At 31.7% G+C, this 23,349-nt stretch overlaps 1 protein-coding gene across 1 annotated transcript in view; it reads left to right on the top strand.

Annotated features, from left to right (window-relative positions):
* LOC132726351 (uncharacterized) overlaps positions 1 to 23,349 on the top strand; it is a 55,334-nt gene that overhangs the window by 22,118 nt on the left and 9,867 nt on the right. The window contains exons 2-3 of the mRNA XM_060711662.1: positions 19,667 to 19,883; positions 20,334 to 20,399. Coding sequence (XP_060567645.1) covers positions 19,673 to 19,883; positions 20,334 to 20,399 — 277 coding nt within the window. The 5' untranslated portion in view covers positions 19,667 to 19,672. The remainder of the gene's footprint in view (positions 1 to 19,666; positions 19,884 to 20,333; positions 20,400 to 23,349) is intronic.

The raw sequence follows: 23,349 nt of genomic DNA, 5'->3' as shown, positions 1-23,349 counted from the left end.
ACAATATTTTTAAACTACTCTCTGCCAAATTCTTTTTCCAATAAATTTACGACTTTGCATCCTTATACCCTAAGCACGGTGTACTTTTTATTTTCCGTCTGTCCATAAATACACAAAGAGGGGTCTTGTGTAATAAAATCAGATATATCTGACCATGTTGCCAAGGTTTATCAACAATTCATGTCTGACTGTTTATAGCATGCGTTACTGTAACGTTCATGTGTTTACAATAATTCGTAAATTACTAACTCGTTAAAGCAATGAGAGAAATTTCTAAAAGTGCCGTAAAATATATGAGGCTATCGAGATATGCACAGTGTCCGTATGTTCGTACAAATATTGTTTGGATGACGATAGCTTTGATATGCTTTAAGGAAATTAAAAGAAACATGACAAAATGTTTTTCACTTGAAAGGGTTAATTTTACTATTTAGCTGTACATGTAAATTTAAAATTTAAGTCATCTTTTGTTAAAAGCTATAACTTATATCTTATACTATTTCTTAAATTATTATTATAATCATTATTATTATTATTATTATAATTATTATTATTATTATTATTACTATTTTTATTATTATTATAATTGCTGCTGTTGTTGTTGTTGTTGTTGGTGGTGGTGGTGGTGGTGGTGGTGGTGGTGTCGTTGTATTTCTTTTTTATTTCGTTATGCGCAACTTTTATTCAGGCTTAATATATACTTAATACACGTCTAGTTTTCCAATATCTTGGGAAAAATGAATTATTTCAAAAGAAGTGTTTATAGCCAGAATCCTACCAATTGATAATACCCTGATATATCCTACATAGTTCCTTGTTTGTCTGCATTATCATGTAAAGATACTGTTTTGCCCGTGTAAAATCGAGAAATACAGAATCCCCACAGAACGATCAATACGGCTAAATAAACCTGCCTCAACAATTCATTACATTTTTTTTCTTTTTGTTTAAAATTGAATAAGGTAACATTGAATTGTTAAACGCTACTTCCGTGTACACAACACTCGAAAAGGGATGATTTATCTAACGTATCACCCCAGTTAAAGTACAAGTATTTGTTTACATTCATACTTTTTATCAAACCAAAAGCAAATATTTGAAGGCATATTTGTTTTATAAGTATGATTCACAACATTCATGGTGCCGAAATATCATTATCTTTTCAGTTTATTTAATATAATGTTTCTATAATAAAATAGGATATTTCTTTTTTTCTACTTGGTCGATTAGAATATTAAAGCCCGTAATGTGATGGATTTGAACCTTTAAAATTTTTTTGGAAAAGCATTGGACATTTCTTCGTGTAAGCTATTAACTATGAATATAAAGTTAATTCATGTTCTATCATCAAACATTATGAATCATTCGTCAATTAAGACAAGTTGGAAACTTACATGGGGTGAAACATAGTTCAAATTGTTAGGTTAGAATTTGCCGTTCATATAGAAAAAATTGTAGAACTTCAAAAAGTAAAGAAACATGAGTCACGGAAAGTAAAGAATATTTTGTCCAAAAGGAGAAATTGTTTTTATTTAGTCTGCAGAGTAATGACTGACTTTGATGTTATTTAATCACAGGATTGATTTAGAAATAATAAAATAACCAATTCCGTAGAATATGGAGGCAGAGCAGCACCGCCTGACATTTATAATTGAAATAGTCCTGGGTAGATAACTAGTCAGGAATTGTTTAGTTAACACATTTTTTATTTTAGGTATTTAATTTTTTTCTATATCAAATCCATATATACATTAAAACAAAAAACAAAAACCTTACCATTGTTTACACACACCATTCATTAACCACTTATACTCATACGAAACAATACTTAACATCTAGCGATCTCAAGTTCTATACAACTTATTTTCAAACAAAACATATGAATGTTCACAAAATAAAGAACACAAAATAAATAATAATAATTGTACAACTCTAAGAAGATACAGGTTAAACAAAAAGCATTCAACCAAAAATATTAGGTTCACAAAACCTCTAATCAGCAACATAAAACAAGTTGAACCAAACCAACCTCTATTTACAGGTGTCCTCAAAACCAAAGCATCAACTACGAGAATTACGATAAGACAAAATTACCGAAAGCAACTCGATATAACAACATAGCTCGATAATCAAATTTGATGCAACAACTAAAACAATAAATACAACCAAAGAACCCTGATCAATTAAGACCATTAAAATTAAATCCACCAACTTTAACAAGTCGACGAAACAGCAATATTTTTTTCCTTTAATAATAAACGCTTCAGAACCGAGAGTGCCTTCCCTAAAGTAATGTACATGTCACCAAAAATCGCATAATCATGAAATATTAACTTTTGTCATCTTCACGATGTAGAGAGAGTTAGCAGCAACACTGTAAATTGAAACATGATATTCACACAGTATTTTAAAGAATGTATCGGTCTAGGGAAAATATTTTCTGCATGATTATTCTGACAAAGTCAATATGGCTTTCATTATTTACTCGCTGCTGCACCAGTTTACCAACACCAAATATTATATTTTTAATACACTTATTTATTTTTCTTATGATTTTACATAGAGGCAAGTCAATATCAAACAATCATTCCTAAATGAAACATAAAAGAATGTGATTTAAATTAAGGAATTAAGGAAGAACATGAAAATTTTATACATATTTATACGGACGGTTCAAAAGAAGGTTACAAAGTAGGTGCGGCTGTGTTTGAAAATAATTTTACATCTAGTATGAGGTTACCAGATAATGCATCAATTTTTACTGCTGAAGCAAAAGCTATCGATTTAGCATTGTCATACATAGCACAGCATACCCACGATAAATTTGTGATATTTTCTGACTCGCTTTCTGTTTTAGTATCCATTAAAAATAAAAAATCTGACAATATCATGGTAAAGAAACTTCTTTTACGATTTCATGATATACTAAAAACAAAATATTTTAAATTATATTGGATTCCAAGTCATGTAGGAATACGAGGAAATGAAAAAGTAGATGCTTTAGCTAAACAATCATTAAATTTTCAAAAAACTGACTTATTGTTACCTGCTTGTGATTTTAGACCGGCTATAAATAAACTCGTATCATCTGAATGGAAAGCAAATTGGGACAATGCCGTTTTTAATAAACTTCACAATATAAACCCATCTCTTGTTGTGTCACCATCTCTATCTCTGTCAAACCGCCGTGATCAAACAGTTCTTCTTCGATGCCGAATTGGACACACTAAAATTACCCATTCTTATCTCCTTACAAATGACAATGCCCCTTTCTGTGTAGGTTGTAATGAAAATTTTACTGTCAAGCATTTTCTTCTAGAATGTTATGATTTTTCACAGGCCCGTAATAGATTTTATTCTGTAAATTCACTCAAAGAACTTTTTAATACAATTGCATCAAAAAACATAATTGATTATTTGAAAGAGATAAACTTGTATTCTAGGATCTAATTGGTTCATTCCTATTGTCATTTACAAAGTTTAACATAACATTTTAAGCCTATTATAGCATTCGGCACGATATGGCCAGTTATGTGTTGACGTGTCGTAAAAACCCAAACAAACCAACAAACAAACAGATTTTATAATGTAAACTCACTCAAAGAACTCTTTAATACAATTCCATCAAAAAACATCATCGGTTATTTGAAAGAGATAAACTTGTATTCAAGGATCTGATTGGCTCTTTTTTTATTATCATTTACAAAGTTTTACATAATATTTTAAGCCTATTACAGCATTCGGCACGATATGGCCATTTATGTGTTGACGTGCCGTAAAATCAAAACAAACAAACAAAAACACCATGTATTCGAGTCGCCAAATGATGACTTACTTTCTATTTTAAATACATGTACAAGTAAATAATGTTCAGGGCACATTACGATTGATGCGGCACACATTTTCCGCATTATATCCCCATTTCGCTATAAAGAAAACCCATGATTACAGGCAATGATTAAGATAATTTGTAAGACAATATGGTCATTTCGATTAAACGGTAAAAAATATCGTAACCGTTTACGAATGAAAATCGAAACGAATCCGTTTAAACGTGTAACCATGTGGGCCTTAGTAAGGATCTGTCAAAATTTTGTTTCGAAAAAGGTTCTATCATTTTATACTTATTGAATTGGAATTTGAAGAGTTTATACAATGTTAGTTGTTCCTACATTCATGTGTACATGCATCTGTATAATACCTTACATGTTTTCATACTTGTATTGATATAGTATAAGCAATAGTTTACTGAAAAGAAAAAAATGAATGAACAAAGGTTTTAAGCTTTTATCATTACCGTTATCATTCACAATTATTTAAAATCTGTCCATAATATGTATATTTATTGCACAATATTCAATCAAATGTTTGCGTAATAAGCCGATAAGGAAAAGTATGTGAGATAAACGTATGTGTCTGTTGTTTGTGCAAACAAATAAACGAAAATTATGAATTTATTATGCTGTTGTTATATAAAATGCATAACAGAATGATTCAGTGCATAATCAACAAAGGGAAAAATTAATATAACTGAATATGAAAACATGCAGTATTTCTTTTATGAAGTAGATGCAGGTACATATGACTAATACTCGAATTTGAAAACCATAATATATTACCAAAAGACGTGCATACTATTGTAATTTAACTCGATAACGCCAAAAATAATACATATATACCATTTTCTTATTAGATAAACGTTTTATAGCACATTTAAAGACATTGAATAAGGTAGTACAATTATCTTCTACAGGTACTCATCAATAAGTTATGTTATTTACGTTAAGAGCTTTGTTAGATACAAAAATTCAATTAATCAGTTTTCAATGAAACGAGCACAATACCGGTGTTTCGATAAAAAGGCGTTAAAACAGCGCATCTCCAGATTCATGCTTATTTTGATGAAAATTTTGAAAAATGTATTTGAGTGTGAGATATTATGAATTAACCAAAGTGAAACAATTTATACATTATCAATGGCACTTACGAACTACGAAAATTTCCAAAAAGTTGAGAAAATATGTATAAATAGCATTTACTGCGTTAGTAACCCAGTAGAAATAAAGTTGTAAGTACTGAAAATTACTCTCACATAATATGTAAAATATAACTTGCATCTTGAAGCTTTTTACTTTTCCCTACATTTTTCTCAAGTTTTTTTTATTGAAATGTTTTGACTCATCTGGAGGCATGTAACTTTATAATCAACATGATGTTCATTATACACTTATATTTTTGTATTTTCCTAGTTATAAATAGGACACAAGGAAAGTTGTTCTGCTATGCCATAATTCAAATTCATTATTAATCTCAACAAAATTAGCACGCTTTTTATGTTACGAAAAGATTTTTGTCTAAATATTCCAAGTATATTTAAGATTAAAATTGCAAACAGACCAATAAAACATCTGATAATATTTGAAATGAACAACAACATCTGTTATACAACTATGCATTTGGTATTTTCATGTTTTGAACGGATTTTTCATTTTTGTAATCGCAGATTTAACCGAAATTTGACCACTCGTTGATGAAAGGTTTTTCAACACCTGCTCATTTATAGTAGAAGAGAGAATGAGCAGACTGTTTCGTGTGTAATAGAAAATAAGCTCAAGGAATAGACAATATATTTGTCAAAATAACACATGTGAACGTTTGTGGTTAAATCTATTGTTATAAATATAAAAGATCAGAAAAGATCTACCCATTGTCTCCTGCGTATAACAATATTTATTGTATTTTCTACGATAACAAGAAATATAGTGCGCATTTGTGTTAAGCATTCCAATATTTGCTGTTTAGCTGAAAATGTTGTCTTAAATCACTCAACATAAAACATTTTTAAGCATGTACTGTTTTCAGTTAGCATTATCTTTCAGGTTTTTGTATTTACTTTCCAACGGAAAGTAAAACCTTTTGCAACTAATATTTGGTAAAATAACTTATAATAAACCTTGCATTGGCATATATCATACTACTTATGTTTGCTAAAAGATAAAATGGATGATATTCTCAAAATAGTCATTGCAAAAGCTTTTCCAGTCAATTTTCTGCCTTGAAACAGCTACACCATACACATTCATTTGTTTTTGGGTTTTTTTTTGTGTTTTTCTTTTCAATAAATAAACGATGTTTTATGGGATTTCTTTTGTAATAGCAGGAGAACATAAACATGATAATTTTCGGATATTTTTTTCTTTTTACAATCGGAAAGAATACCGTTTGCAAAAAAGTGTTTTGTAAGCGTACTTGTTATTTCCCTTGCAATGTAGATAAGAAGATATGTATAACGTTTCGTATAAAGACATACAAAACTTTCAGGTTAAATATGAACAGAGAGGAAGTGTGTATGACTTAAATGAATATTTATTCATATGATATTCTGCTACGGGTAATTGTTATTGATATTATGATAAGAAATGTCGAAGGTATTGTTTTCTTTACTTTGATGAGTAAGAGACCGACGATGTTTAAGTCATTATCACTTTATTTCCTTATTTATGTATTTATCTATACATTATTTTTTGTTTGTTTATAGAGACCGAAAGATAGAGATACTTGTGTGTATGTATATGTATGTATAGGTGTGATATTTGAATATGTGTCTATGCATATGTATGTGTGTATGCATATGTTTGTTATTCCACGAAATCGTTCTTATTTTTTTTAGCTCACCAGAACTGAAGATTCAGAGTGAGCTTTTAGTATCAAAAAGGATTCTCCGGCGTCCAATGTCCGTCGTTATATATCAACAGTCATCTTCTGCTCTTAAACTAATGGGCAGATATGCCTCAAGTTTGGTTTGTGTAGCATTTTTGTGACAACAACACTTAAATTTGCAAATGTCATTTCAATTGGCCCCATTTAGGTGTCAACAGAGCTGAAAATAGAAAAACCTTTAAACATCTTCTTCTACTAGTATTAGATTAAATGATGGATGATCAAAAATATTCTTAGGTAGCCTTTATCAAGTTTGCTCATATAAATTTGATTGGTCCATTTTAGGGGTCACTAAAGCAAAAAATTGAAATACCTTTAAACGTCTCCTTCTAAAGAACTAACTGGTGGATGATCACTAAACCTTTGTCGGTAGCATTCTTAGGTAGTCTTTTATCAAGTTTGCTCATATTTATTTAATTGGCCCCTTTAAGGGGCCGCTAAAGCTTAAATGCCTCGGGCCATAGAAATTCCTCAAATTACAGTTTAAAGATATTTTCTGATCAAATTTAATATAAGAAAATATTTACAATCGATACACAGTCTCTTTATAAATATAAAAATAAATGTGTTTTAACTTCACACAAAGTAGATATGTTATGTTTTAAATATTATACAATACTATAGCGTCATTAAAAAAACTGGCTGTTTTCATAGAAAAGACCAACCTTACATGGCCTATCATAGGAAATGCAGCTTTCCCACACATAGCTTATTCATATTTTTCTTTCTTGTTTTTGACATCTGATTTTAAATTTGGAACAGGGGTGTAATTTCTCATACGGAATTTAAATTTAAATTTCAACTGACCTACTTTTAATATTATTTTATCGCTTGAACTACTTTCTTGATCTTAGCTAACCTGACCACGAAGTGGTAAAGGTGATGTATAATGATGGGGCTATGTCCGGCGTCCGTCGTCGTGCGTCGTGCATCGTCAAAAATTGGGTTGTTAACACTCTAACAGTCACAGTTTTTATTGGATCATGTTCAAACTTTGTCAGAATGTTTGTCACAATAAAATACATGTCAACCTCGAATATGGGTTATCTTGGGTCACAATCTAGGTCACAGCAGCTAAAAAATCGAAAAAAAAATGTTAACACTCTAGTGGCCGCAGTTTTGATCCAAGTATGCTGGAAATTGGCCTGTTTTGATGATTTCAAGGTCAGGTTTGACTATGGTTCATCTTTGGTAAAAAAACTAGGTCACAAGAGCTAAAAATAGATAAATCTTGTTTTTACTCAAGTGGCTGCAGTTTTGATCCAAATATTCTGGAAATTGGTCAGGAAATTTGTTTTGATGATTTCTAGGTCACCAACTTCGAACATCTCCGGTCAAAAACTAGGTCACATGAGCTAAAAATAGAAAAATCTTATTACATACTAGTGGCTGTAGTGTTGATCAAAATGTCCTGGAATTGGCAAGGAATGTTTTTTTGATGATTCCTAGGTCAAGTTCGAATATGGGTCATCTCCGGTCAAAAACTAGGTCACAGGAGCTAAAAATAGAGAAATCTTCTTAACACAAGTGGCTGGAGTTTTGATCAAAATATTCTGGAAATTTGTCAGGAAAGTTGTTTTGACGTTTTCTAGGTCAAGTTCGAATATATGTTGTCTCTGGCAGTCGCTAAAAGTAGAAAAATCTTGTTAACACTATAGTGTCTGCATTGAATCCAAATATCCTGGAAATTGATCAGGAAATTTGTTTTGATAATTTCTAGGTCAAGTTCGAATAGTGGTGATATCCGGTCCTAAACTAGGTCACAGTAGCTTAAAAAATCATATATGGGTCTTCTCCGGTCAAAAGCTACTTCACTTAAGTGGATGCATTTTTGATCCAAATATCCTGGAAATTGATCAGGAAGGTAAATTTGATAATTTCTAGGTCAAGTACGGATATGTGTCATCTCCGGTCAAAACCTAGGTCACATGAGCTAAAAATAGAAAAATCTCGTTAAAACTTTAGTGGCTGCAGTTTTGATCATTGGATCATTGGAAATTTGTAAGGAAAATTGTTTGATGATTTCTAGGTCAAGTTCGAATATGGATCGTCTCTACTCAAAAACTAGGTCAAAGGAGCTAAAATAGAAAAATCTTGTTAACACTCTAGTGGATGCAGTTTTAATCCAACTATTAAGAACATTTGTCAGGAAGGTTCTTTTAATGTTTTCTAGATCATGTTTGAAAATGGGTCGTCTCCGGTCAAAAACTTGGTCAAAGGAGCTAAAAATAGAACAATCTTGTTGACACTCTAGTGGCTGCAGTTTTAATCCAAATATCCTGGAAATTGATGAGAAAAATTGTTATAATAATGTCTAGGTCTGGTTTGAATAAGGGTCACATTCGATCAAAAAGAAGGTCACATTGCCCAAATATGGAACAACCTTGTCAATACTCTAATGTTTTTTACTCAATTGTCATCAAACTTGGTCAGAATTCTTATCTATCTAGTTAATTGTTTGGAGGAGTTCGAACAAGGGTTCGAAACATCTTTGACTCAATTGTCATCAAACTTGGTCAGAATTCTTATCTATCTAGTTAATTGTTTGGAGGAGTTCGAACAAGGGTTATCTGTCATGTAAAACTAAGTCACTGGAGCTAAAAAAAGAAAAATATTGTGAACTCTGTAGTGGCTACATTTGCTATCCAAATATCCTGGAAATTGGCCTACAAGTTTGTTTTGATGATTTCTAAGTCAAGCTCGAATATGGGTCAACTGGGGTCAAAAACTAGGTCACACTGCCAAAATATGGATAAACCTTGTTAACACTCTAGAGGTCATTTTTGTTACTCAATTGCCATCAGACTTGGTCAGAATGCTTGTCTAAGACATTGCTCGGATGAGGTCGATGGGTCAGGGGAGCGATCTAGGGCCATCTCGGCCCTCTTGTTTGATGTACATACTTGAAATTTGGACCATGGGTGGATATCAGCTGACTTACATATAATATTATTGCTTTTTGACAAACATACATGAAATTTAGATGTAATTTCTGATGTCAAATCAAATTTTGATAAAATTCTATCTTTTTTATTTATTTTACCTACTTCCTTGTTTTTGAAATTTAGTATAAGGGTAAAATTGTTGATGTTGAATTGAATTTTTATATCAGCTGGCCTCTTTTTGATATAATTGATACTATTTTACCCCCATTCTTGGTTTTTTGACATACAGAGATGACATTTGGATGCAATTTCTGATGCCAAATTGAATTTTGATAGCAGCTGACCTACTTCTGATACTTTTGATACCACGTGACCTACTTTCTTGTAATGTGACGTACATACTTTAAATTTGGACCAGCGGTGTAATTTTTGAAGCTGAATTGAATTTGGATAGCAGCTGATCTACTTATGATATTTTATATCATTTGACCTACTGTCTTCCTTTCTGTCGTACAGACATGAAATTTGGACCAGGGGTGTAATATCTGATGCTGAGTTGAATTTCGATATCAGCTTGCCTACTTTCGATATTTTTTCCATTGTAAGACCTATAGTTTTTGTATGAGGCACAGTTATGTTACCTTATAGAATGTATAAAACATTTGTTGTCTCAAACTGTAAACTTCAAACATTTACATCATACATTTTTTGCATGTGACTTTTTGTGTATGTATTCACAAAAGTTATAAAAAAAATTGTCCCATCAAAATTAACCCTGCTCTAGTGATCATTTATTTTGCATTATTCTACATTATAGCATAAAATCGGCTATTTTTCCCTTTTTTGCTCATGCGTTAACGGGATCAAAACCGTGTGTTAACAAGAGCACGCGCACTTGTTATAGCCCGGTTTTACCTATGCGCAAAAAATGATACAGGGCCCTGTAAACAAAAACAAAAATGGACGCCGATTTGACCTACTTGCCAAAAGTTGGCGATACATGTAATTTCGCAGCGCGGTCGGAGGCAGAGAAATTTTGTATCATCGACAAAATTAATGAATGGCCTTGTCCCCAATATGTTATCAAATCAAATAACACTGGAGAGGTGTTGAGGGCTTGTCGTCATCAACTGTTCCGCCCACAGACGCCGGAGCGACTGATCCAACCAGGTAGATATTTAAGTATTTTATCAATAATTTCTTTTCCGTTAGGTTAACGTTTTTCATGTATTTAATATATGCATTCGTATAAATTATTTGTTGAGTCTATTCATGTGAAACGTTGAAATATTGCAATCTGGACAGCAAAATAAGTAAAAAACGCAACGTGCATTTTCGGTACTTTCCGTATGCCCTCGTTTTCTTTCGTGATGTTTACTTCATTGAGTAATTATACATGAAATCTATTACACTGATACTTGTTTTGATTTTTACACATACTTTTTATATAATCTTATTTTTGCAGTCATATCGACCCCTTCTGCAACTGAGCTGTTTTTAGAGGAAATAGAACCAAATGTGCTGCAAGAAATCTTAAATGATGCTTTTGGTATGTACTAAAAGACTTGAATAGAATAGAATAACTTTTATTTCCAATCAAGGGTCATGTTAAATGACATGTGAATCACAAAAATAATAATGAGATCAAAGATCGAATAAAGATGTTAAAGAAACTAAAACTTGATTTGTATATTATAGTAACAACAATAAACTTAAAGAAAAAAAACAATACAAACAAACACAGTAAATAACCAGCTAACAATAAAGTAATTGGAATAATATATATGTACTGTATCTTTTAAGTATTAACAAGCCTGTGACTTTGTTTCTTTCTTAATTTGACATGCTTGGCACCCGTAATAATAAAGCACAGATTTTTGTTTAACCCTATTTATTCCAGTTTCTAAGGTTAGCAAGAACTAATAAAATATAAGAAAAATCTTTTAGGTCCAAGCCGGGATTCAACACTTGTCTCTTAAATAACAGTGAACACACAAACCATGTCACTAAATAGCTATTCCTACATTAAGGCTGTTATAAATTTTCAACATATAAGCATCTTATAAACTTTCACAGATAATTGGTCTGATGACAATGTAAATAGTAAAGATGACAATGTAAATAGTAAAAAAGACAACTCCTCTGATTTGGATGATGAAGAGCTTGACAGGCTAGATATAGAGGCAAGTGTGCTAACACAGAGCAATCTGAAAGATGGGCATTCAAGAAATTGACAGGTATTAAAATTAAACTGAAAAAGAATACCTTGACAAAGAATTATACTATAGAAATTCTCAATTAAAGTAACAGAAAAGTTTAAGAATGTTATTCCATATTTGAAAACTTTTAATATTGAGTATACAAGACATGTTATATACAGCTGTGTTTTTTAAAAATAAACATTTTTAAATGAAATATGATCATTTTCATACCAAAATAGTTTCATATTTAAAGCAAAATCTTGAATTTACTGTACATTTTAGATTTTTTTTATTTTCCTGACATTATAATTTGAAAGATTTCCATTTGAAATTTTATGTACAGGCTATATTAAGAAGTACCGGTAAGTAGTCAACCAAGAAACCAGTGAAAATATGGAAAATATGTTTCACTACATTGAAAAATAACTCTGAACAGTGACAATACAGAAAATACATTTCAATACAGTGAAAAATAAATCCATACAGTGACAATACGGAAAATGAAAATGCATATTTTATTACATTAATATTTTTCAGTATCTTTTTTTTTTTAAATATAAATATAAAATAAACTTTATTAATATTTAATATGTGACAAAAAGAGGATGTTCAAGTATTTTCTATAAATACAGGATTTATTTTCATAGGTGGTGTGAAATGAATATTTACAGCCATGAGTGATATATGATAATTTTCATAGCACATAATGAAAATAAATCCTGTATTTATAGAAAAAATTAAATTTTCTGTTTATAATATTCATTTATCTCTTTTTGACATTACAATTTGAAAGACTTACTTTTTAATTTTGTTTATTGGCTGAATTTAGAAGGAAGTCCTCCAAGAAACCAGTGAAAATATGGAAAATATGTTTTACTGCAGTGTAATATAAATTTTACTGTGCAAATATTTCATTTATAAATATATAACAAAAGCATATTTTTTTTCAGATTACATCAGGAAGAGAAACATGATTTTAGATTTTCACAATATTCCACCTGAAGATCTTGGTAAAACACTAAGAAAATTTTATGCTGAAATTAAAACAAAGGACGGTAAAAAGTTTGCCCCAGGCAGCCTACGTGGAATAAGAGCAGGAATCCACCGAGCTCTGACTTCCCCACCATTCAACAGAAACTTCAATATTTTAGTTGATAAAGAATTTATTTTAGCAAATAAAATGATAGATAATATGACTGTGTAAAACTTATATAAATACCAAAAGTGAAAAGCCAGCCCACTATCCGGCTATTGCAGAAGGTGACCTTTTTAAACTTTCAAGCTATCTTGCTAAATACCAAGAATCCCCTGAAATTTTGTTCCACTGTTTTTGGTTTTTATTATGCTACTTGTTTGCCAGACGTGGGAGGGAAGGGTTTAGGGATATGACCAGGAATACCTTCCAAGTTAAAACTGATGACCTTGGTTATGAGTATTTAGTTATGACAACTACAGAGAAAACCAAAAATTGGCAAGGGGACAGTAGTTCCAAAGCATGGGACTATAGTGATGTAAGAGCATATGGGTTAGAGGTAAATAATTGTCATCTCAGTATTGTTAAGGTGTACAAGTTTTATATTTCCAAATTGAATCCTAGAAATGAGGCCTTATTTCAACGGCCAATACTAAGTCCTAAATTTATAGAAAGTCCATACTGGTTCACTGAACAAGTTATAGGTAAAAACAAACTTGCTGAAGTAATGAAGTCAATTTCAACAAGTGCTGGTTTTTCACAAATTTATACAAACCATTCTGTTCGTGCAACAGCCATAACAGTCCTGTACCAGAGTGGTGTAGATACCTAGCAAATATGCAAATTAACAAAGCACAAAAATGAAGAAAGTCTGAAGCATTATATTGATGGTCAAACCTCTGACCAAAAAAAGGCAGTATGCTAATGTTTTGTCCGGGGCACTTTCCAAATCAAATGTCAGTGACCAAGTTACCAAAACCAATTCTGTAACTGTTCCAGAAAGTGAAACTGGTGTACCACTACCAGTAGTTTCTAGTGTCTCGGGTCAGGATTCGAACACATCTGAAAGAAAACAATCCACTGTTGCGCAAAGTTCGATTAATGTCAATAAAAATATGCAAAACATTATGATGCCTTTTGCTGGTCCCCAACTTTTTACATTCAATGTTTCAGGAGGAGCTTGTCATTTTCATTTTCATTACGACTCACAGAAAGATGCAAGAAATTGATAAATTGTTAAAAAATGACAATTTATATGTAAGACATGATACACATTTGTTTGTTGCAGCAGATATCAATTAATTTTTTATTTTTAATTAAAAAGTCTGCATTTTTTTGTGTTTAACTTTAAATAACTCTTGCTTCTTGTTTTTTAAGTTACAATGTCTGCAGAGTTTTTAGGAATAGTTGGTAGCCTAGCCCGGTACGGCTTTAAAAGACCACTCACCAGCACTTGTTGAAATTAACTTTATTACTACATGTTTAATATATAGAGGATATTAAATAAGTGTACTTTAATACTAAAGTTATTGAACGTGTTGAATAAAATCATATTATGCGAGCCTCTGGCGAGCATAATATTATTTTATTCAACGAGTTCAATAAATTTAGTATTGAATCTACACGAATATTAAGAGGATATTTTTTCGTTTGCGTGAAATATGGTATATATTTTCACAAAACATGATAAAATGCCACATATTTTCACGAGCCGGTACGGCGAGTGAAAATATGTGGCATTTTATCATGTTTCGTGAAAATATATACCATATTTCACGACAAACAAAAAAATAACCTTTTTATTTAATTTCATTATCAAAGAAAATGCTTGCTACCAACTGCAATTGTACAGCGCGCAGTTAATTATGCGTAAGCTCAAGAAAAAGTTGTTTTGTATTTATCAGATTTTTCAAACAAAACGGCGAAAAAAGTCCCATAAAATAAATATGAGTTTTTACTCCGCCCACTTTCATATTTATATTTCATATATATTTAAAAAAAAGAATTATATTTGACTGATATATCACCATATTTCATGGGTAAAATTAAATAAAATATTCTATTGATCACATATATTAAATATAAGAACAGTACTGATCAGGGACCATCAACCGGACACTTTTTGAACATTTTTCCGTACAGATTTCATAATTTTTAACCTAGAGACCTAAGAATTTGAAACAGTTCAGCTAGGTTCTTCTCCTAACTAACAAACTAGTTTGTCTATTTCTGATTGAAGTGACACTTATATCTGAGGTTCGAAAAGGGGGGTATAAAAATTACCTAAAATGTCTTCACTACAGTACCATGTGTCTGGACATACATATGTATATGTACATGATGTGAATTAATGCAAAGCTTTGGTGTTTTAATTTTTCATTTTTAACATGTTATACAATATTTCAGCAACAAATGCTGAAGTTTTGGATATTCCATTGTTTACCTGCAAATGACCCCAAATTTCAACGTCAACATTGTTGAAATAAACATTAAAATATTACCATTTACAGAGGTTGAAATAAATGTATTTACTTAATTTTAGAAGAAACATGCATTTATTGTTGATGAAAAGTAACTGACAACCACTGAACAAAGAAAATACTAAATTTAGCTTTTTTGGAGCTGTCCGGGTTTGGTGGTTATCCGGTTTGGTGGTCCCCAACCAGTAAACTGTTAAAATGAGTATTTTCCAATGACGCGCCTATAGTGTAATGCTAAAACTAGCGCGCTTTAACACTATATTAATATATAGCGCAAATGATGTCACCTCTAAGTTTTATTACACTAGTGTAATGTCGTTTTTATTAAATGGCTTTATCCTGCGCCAAGGTATATGTGATTAACTAAAATGTCAAACTGTCATAAAAAGTTACGGAACTGTTGGAGCCCTCGCCCTACCGGGCTCGGGCACCAACCGTTCCTCGGGACTCTGCAGACGTTATAACACGGAAAAACGTGCGTTAACCCTATAAAGTCTCAAAGGTATACATAAATGCAATATAAATATTTTAAACAAAGCCTTTCTAAAAAAGTAGAGCAAAATATTTCAATTTATATAGTGAATTATATAAATGAAATGATGTGTTTGATGAGTGATCCAGGGCCAACTTAGTGGCCCTATTGTTTATTATGAAGAAAAACAAAAAATCAATCAGTGTTGTGAAAGCATATTACTAGAGGAGCAAGTTAAAGTTGAGCTTAACTTGCCAAAAGAGCTGGACTTGCCTTTTATCAAGTTCATTTAAAAAATAATTTCCAACACTGAAAAGCAATTGTTTCTGGTGAAATTATCAAGTTGTAAGTGTATATTATAACGTGTTTATATGTTCAAAGAAATAAAATATCTTAAAATCTAAATAGAATTTACATGCTTTTGATGTTCTTTTGGGGCTTTACGTCGCATCACCTCAGTATAAGTCAAATGACGAGTATCCAGCTTTAATGGCGACGGAAGACCTTAGGTGCCCATCTGTGCGTAATTCTAGGCACGACGGGCACCTGAGTAGAATCATCGATGTTTCGTATGTTAGCAGTATAGTTTCTTTACATGGAAGAATCCGAAAATTTTTGATGTCTGTTAAATGTCAACACATTTTGTATGCACTTATATCATAATGTGTTAAAGTTGGTTAACGTCGCATTTGCTGTTGAATATCACAACAGCTCATTAACATAAATAGATTTTTGACGCCAATAATTCATCTGACTTTAAGTGTCGCAATGGTTTCTTTGATTGATTCAATAATACAATCACATTTACCGACAAATTAATTTTTTGGGCATCACGCATGACTATGTTCAACATATGTGACACGTAGTCCAGTGAAAGTTTTTGTCAGGTAATGTGATTAAATGATTTATACTGGCAAATAATTAATTCTCTGCTTTAGTTAAATCATTTAATGATTCCATCCTGTCTGCTTATTTATTAGTCATGACATTTATAGTAAATACCTTTTCTGCTCGACATAATAAACAAAAATAAAGGACATTGTTATTCATATGCTATCTAATAGCCATTAAGTTATCTTTATGATTTATATCCGATTGACATAATTAATGCCAAAGAGCTATATAGGCGTGGAAAATACGTGACTGTCTTGTTTGCGACAAATTGTCGTGTTTTCATGCTGCTCTCACAACATGTTCTATCGATTCAAACCTGTGCAAGAAAGTTATGATAGAATAAAGACATTATAGAATATGGACGACATACACAATTGCATATGCATAGTTAAAAATATATGATAATTTAGTTCGATAGAAGCATTCTAAATAATCTCATTTTCTTGATCATCACGTGTACACATTCATCGCACCAAATCATTGAGAAGAAGCGGAAGTATTAAATTATTTACAGCTAGCTGATACTGTGGTGGCCGGAACGCCCGTTTTGAAGGCACGAAAATTTTTTTACTGTCTGTTTATAATTGACGTGGGCAACTTTTGAATCTGCGAGATTGTATGTCGAAATTGTATAAAATGACGCAGATTATATGAACCAGAGATTTTCTGTCACAAATCTGTCGTAAAAAAGTCGATTTAAACAAAAAGAAAACCGCAACATTTTCTGTCAACAAAGTAAACTAAGCAACACAAACATGTGCATAATGGTAGCCGGTTGCGGCCATAATAAACCGCGATATTTTGTTTTGAATCGGCTTTTAATTTTATGCGGGAAATCCCTCTGCGGGAAATCCCTCTGCGCAAAATATCGCGGCTGAAAATTGATTTTTCTTGCCGTGATGTTTTATGAGACTGTTGATAAGGAACAAAACGTCGCGGTCTATAATTTTCCCCTCGACCTTTTGAAGGATTTTAGGACATTTTAGGATAAAACGATAGAATCTTTCGCGAATTTGAAATGATCGCAATCGACCACCATACTGTACAACTAAATGGGTATGGGTTAATGTGAGTTCAGTCGCCTTTCTTACTATTTAATTTTTATCAGTAGTAGATATAAGCCGAAAATTGTCCAATATGTAAAATATTGAATTGCATGAGGCGCGTAGCGCCGAAGGGAATTCAATATTTTACTTCTTGGTCAGTTTGAGGCTGATATCTTACTTAAATTACTACTTTTACTATCAAATATCATGCTATCTATCGAAAAATTGGAAATAATGTATTTTTGAGCTAGAAATGAACAATATCAATGTTGAAGCACTTATCTTTTTCTTACTTGCGAAACCCTATAGATAACCTCTTGAATAAAAAAATGTCCGTAGCATGAAATTTTCGTTTTTATTTGTTTGGGTCGTCATACCAAACAAAAAATGGTAGCGAAATTTCAGACTCTAATGCTGTTAATTGCAATTGCCGAAAGTAGTCCGCTTTTTTGAAGCGGTTACTTCCCTTTATATGTAACACTAAGGCCGAAAAATTCAGGGGAGATCATTGCGTAAATATGGTCACATGACAGGCGCATTATTTAAGCAAAATAATTCCCATATGGTCGAAGATTTCTTATATTGTTTTATTCTTTATAGATATACATGCTTATAGTAAGCGCCATGATTATTTACACAAGTTAGTGTCGTTACAAACCCTAATTTAGAATAATATGGTTTTCTTCAGACCGTTAACGTATAAAGTCACCGTGGCCGAGAGGTTTGCGCGCTCGCTTAGGAAGCGAGAGGTCTGGAGTTCAAATCCAAGTTAAGGCAACTCATTTTTTTTTCAAATTGTTTAAGTCAAATAAACATTGGATTGAATATCAGTGTTGCAATTAGTCTTATACCCAATCTACTACAATTAAAACGATGGAAAGCATTGGTGGCACTATACAAAAACTAATTGTTTTATAATCTCACAACATTCACCTTTCTGACATTCTGAGACCCAAACAAATTCAGCGCCTTCTGTGCTTTGATTTTAAATATGACCAATTATGTACATGAACACACTGATATACACAATATATACCAGTTATACAAATGTTAGACTTACATACATACAGTATACAGCAATTTACAGCAATTTACATTTGGGATTTTTACAAGAAATAATAAAAATGAAATGTTTTCAAATATGTGTTGAATCTTGGATATTTTAAATGATTGACTGAAACAATCTATGACTTTTAAGAAGGATTTATTTATATATGTTGAAATGATATTGTTATTTTACTACAACTATCACGGATGTAATATTTTGGATATCAACGCAACAAAATGATATTTTCTTATTTTTGAATTCGTATTTGTCATACAACAGGAGTCTGGAATCGTTTGTTATAAAAGCTGTCAAACATAACCGCTTTTGTTTAAAATAGATGAATTTTTTTTTCTCTATTGTATTTATTTGAAAAGCTGACCTAACTGAAACATAACGAACATACAATAAAGCAAATCAAGTATGATTATCAACTTAAAAAAAACAAAAACAAATGAAATGAACAACAAAAATGGATATATAGTCTTCAATGCCATACTTTGATAGTTGCATTGCAATAAAACCTTTTCTAGGTTAAAGCCTGTCTAAATATTTAAATACTCTTAGAAAAAGGGCCAGACCCTCTACGCATGCCACATCCTGCGAAGTTAAGTCCCAAAGAAGCCAGTCGGAAGTATCAATTCAACCCGCTTAGTAGATTTCAATAAAAATAATAAAACTAATTATAGGCAGGTACATGTAATAAAAAAACTTCAAAACAAATATTGTCTATATTTACCCTAAGTAAGAGTTGGTCTATCATGGTTACTTGTATTAATTATTCTTTTTGTCATTATCATAACAAATAACAACAGTAAACATTGAATGCCAAATCTTTGTCGTTACAAAAAAATGTATATTTTATTAAAAGAATTGAATTAATCATAGATGTTTTGATTTATCATGATTGTTGTATGTTATTCTGAAAGTTTCTATTTCATCACTTTTAGTTAAACATGGGAGTTGACATTCAAACATATCGAGCAAGGATTGGTAGTTACAGGCAATACCGATGTAGTGGTGCAATTGACAGTTGCAGAAGTTTCCGGGGTATTGATGTGGCGATTAAAGTCAGCAATAACCTAAAAACTGTTGGTTGTGTGCTTTTTATTGGCGTTCTTTTAATGATTGCTGGTGTTGAACCAAACCCAGGTCCGAGGGAAAAAGGTAAATATTTGCAAAAGCATACGAAAACTACAAAATATACTCATTTAAGCATGGCTGTTTTACTATGCACTTGCTTATTATTGTAATACTTTAAAATATGTTTGGGAAAACAAAAAACTTTTAACTCGAAAAATATATTACAAATATGTATTTATTCTATATAAAAATCAGCTGAAATTACAAATTTAAAATAAATGAGTTTCAAAAGGCGTTTAAACAAACATTTCATACCTTCACATGGAAGAAGTTTCTAGACAGTGTGTATCATGCTTTCTTTGCATTTGTTATTTTCAAATTCCTGTACCTTGTAAACATGGATAATATATGTCATGTCTTATATTAAAGTTTGCGAAAGAATTACACAATGTTATAATCATTTGCTGAATGGGTTATTTCCGTCAGTTCAATTTATTTCAATAACTATGGTGTATGACCGTTTTACATTTACAGATACTGCCGGTTACCAATGCGATGATGTTGCGGACGTTGTAAAGGGCACAAAAAGGAGTGTAGATGGTAGATTGTCAAATTTCATACTTTACATGCTTTGTTCTGTTTTTTTTTTTTTGTATTTTATAATTGAAGACGTTACACATAATTTTAGGTTAGAACCTGATATATGAGCTGATTGAAGATGGTTTAATTTTCTCTTTGTTACTAACTAAAAGGTGTTTTATCAAAATTGTATATATTTTCTAGATCTCTTGTTTCACCTACACCATCCTCTAAACCAATGGTTACAAAGTATTTATTTTGACTTCCGTATGATTGCTCATCAGAACAAATCCGAAATTAAGTTAGTTATAGTACACGATAGACTATACATTCATCAGACTACATTACTTTATATGTCATAAAGTTTTACAAGAAAGACGCGCAAGCCAGTTAGCTTTCAACATTTGATTTTGAGGGTAGTGTAAATCAGCTGAATATTATGTTGAAGGATATAGAAAATGAGATAATATATTTGATATTTTACATGATTACATTTCTCCTTCATGTCCATACTTAAATCATATTTTACCATCAGATATGTTCTGGATATTCCAAAATTAACTATGGGGTCTATATAGAACGTTGGTTTGGTAAATTTTCATTCCTATGACCAATCTTGCTACACAGACTTTTGTCCATTTATTTATTCTGATGATATATCAAAGTTCGTGTTGATGAATCGTTGCCTTAACAGTTATAGCGTTTTATTAACAGTTAACAGTGTGTTACTTTTTCTAACTTACTGTTTGTATAAACTTTTGTTCTGCCATTGGAATTGCTTCCGACCGCTCTGATAAAAACAAGTTTCTTGAAAAATAATCCAGGAAGAACTTTCGTGATCGCTACCGATACTCTCTCTATCTCCGAATGAAAAAAAGAAAACAATTTGCATTTATTGTGATATACTGTGCATATATTATCTTCGTTCCTTTGCTTTCATTGACCGTTACACTTATGATTTATCGATATAAGTCGATATGTCCTAAACATATGGTTTGTTATGTGCCATTAACAACTCGTTGTATCTTGCTCTCTTTAAAGCAAGGCATCGGCGTAAAGAAAGGTGAAATTCACAATGCAGACTACATCTTTTTCCTATTTTGACTATGATTATATTCAATTTAGTCCAATCAGACCAGTGAAGTTGGCATGTTTTATGGGATATCCCTCTCGGCTATAAAATATTCCTGAAAATAAAATCAACGCCGTGTTGCATGTGCAAAATTTGTCAAAGGTTTGTTACAAGGTGTAGGTTTTGTCCGGCTGATATGTTGGTTCGTCATTTTCTTTGTAATGAAGTTTTTTTAATACTTGCTCGGAGTGGTGCCCCGCTCGATAGTTAATGGCCTGCTAGGAGGAATACTTCCAAACTTGTGAACATGCATGAGATATGCAGCGGCAGGTTTGAGGTTGCATTAAGACGTGCCAATGACTAGAAAAAAGTATCATACACGAGCGTGTACGTACATGAGGTTTTCGTTACACGAATTTATTTTGATTAGAGCTATGGCCAGGCATATATGTGAGAAAACGCATTGCGACTCCCGATTCAGCTTCATTGCGAGGGGATTTTCCGTATCTTAATTCCATAGATTCTGAAGTTGGTGCGAAACCACTGAGAAGATAGTTGCAAAAGTAGCTTATAAATCTGTCACAGAACAACATTTCACGCAATAGAACAATAATAAGTCTTCTTCAGAAATATTTTTATTATATCCATGAAGCAAAATATCAAGCTGTGAATATACAAGATTTTCAGGCTCACTTCTACCCATGCCATTTCAAATATAATTTCTAATATTCCTTTGTAGTTACGACGGGGGCATGGACGTAGAAAACATTTTTAAATGCCTTTGCCTTTTGGCTCTGGATTGTTTTTAAATGTGTCTAAGGGGAATAAATAGAAGCATGCAAGGAAATGTTATTATATTTGCACATTGTTCCTTCTACCAATGCGCTTTGTCATTGTAAAAATGAAAGTAAAGTCCTAAGGTACTTTCGAAGTATTGCTGCGGGCGAAACTTTTAAGTAAATCTGCTACAATGTAATAACTCTAAAAATTTGAAACGTAAAGATCTTGGCTTTGCTTACCGCATGTGTTTTATTAATGTATTAAGTTTAGAATAAAATGCACTCTTTCAGCTATGCTTGTGAAAATATGTTCAAGTAAATCTAAAACTCTTGAAGTAGGCAATGTAGGGTCCTTGTTCTTACACACTGCCCTTACTTCAGGACGGAGACCATTTCTAATATTCCATTCTCCGGCTTTGGCGGGGATAAAAAATTTGGACTCCTATCCTAATTGCATGATATACTTTGTTAATTTATTCGACACCATTAAACATCCTTAAATAGAAAATGATGTTGCTAACAATTTATGGCAATATAATAAGTACTGTTATAAGACTTTACTTTGATTCATTTGTGTGACACACATTTGAAAGCTGAATTTTTTAAAGTTTTGAAAGAAACTTTATGCCAGACAGACAAACAGAAAATGTTCCTTCCACTCAATAAAAAGGTATGCGAGGATATTCAAAATAAATATATGTTCAATCATATAAAGTTCAGGCAGAAATCTGCAAAATAAAACAAGAAAAGAAAAGAACTTCACTGAAAGATATACATAAGTATCAAGTTGGATTCATTTCATGATACGAGTACAATATTATAATATCAAACTACAAGATATAAATATACGCACATGATCGTGTTTTAAATCGCGTATTTAATATACAAAAAAGGCTGACATTTTCTACACTAAACGTAAAATCAGAAAGTTGCATGAACCTTTTTAAGGTGCTGAATCGATTATGAATAAGACACCAGCACAAGTATTCGGAAAGAAGGAACACATAGAAATAATAGCAACATTTTCAATATTGTCGATTTTGTTGTTCTTTAGGGATTCTGTTTCTCTATTTTTTACAGTCATATGTATTGATAATGTAATATTACACGAAATTTTCTG

This window comes from Ruditapes philippinarum, unplaced genomic scaffold, assembly GCF_026571515.1.
Source record: "Ruditapes philippinarum isolate M1 unplaced genomic scaffold, ASM2657151v2 ctg1499_1_1_1_1, whole genome shotgun sequence".
Lineage (NCBI taxonomy): Eukaryota > Metazoa > Mollusca > Bivalvia > Venerida > Veneridae > Ruditapes > Ruditapes philippinarum.
The sequence above is the reverse complement of the archived record's forward strand: the minus strand, read 5'-3'. Positions and strand labels throughout refer to the sequence as shown.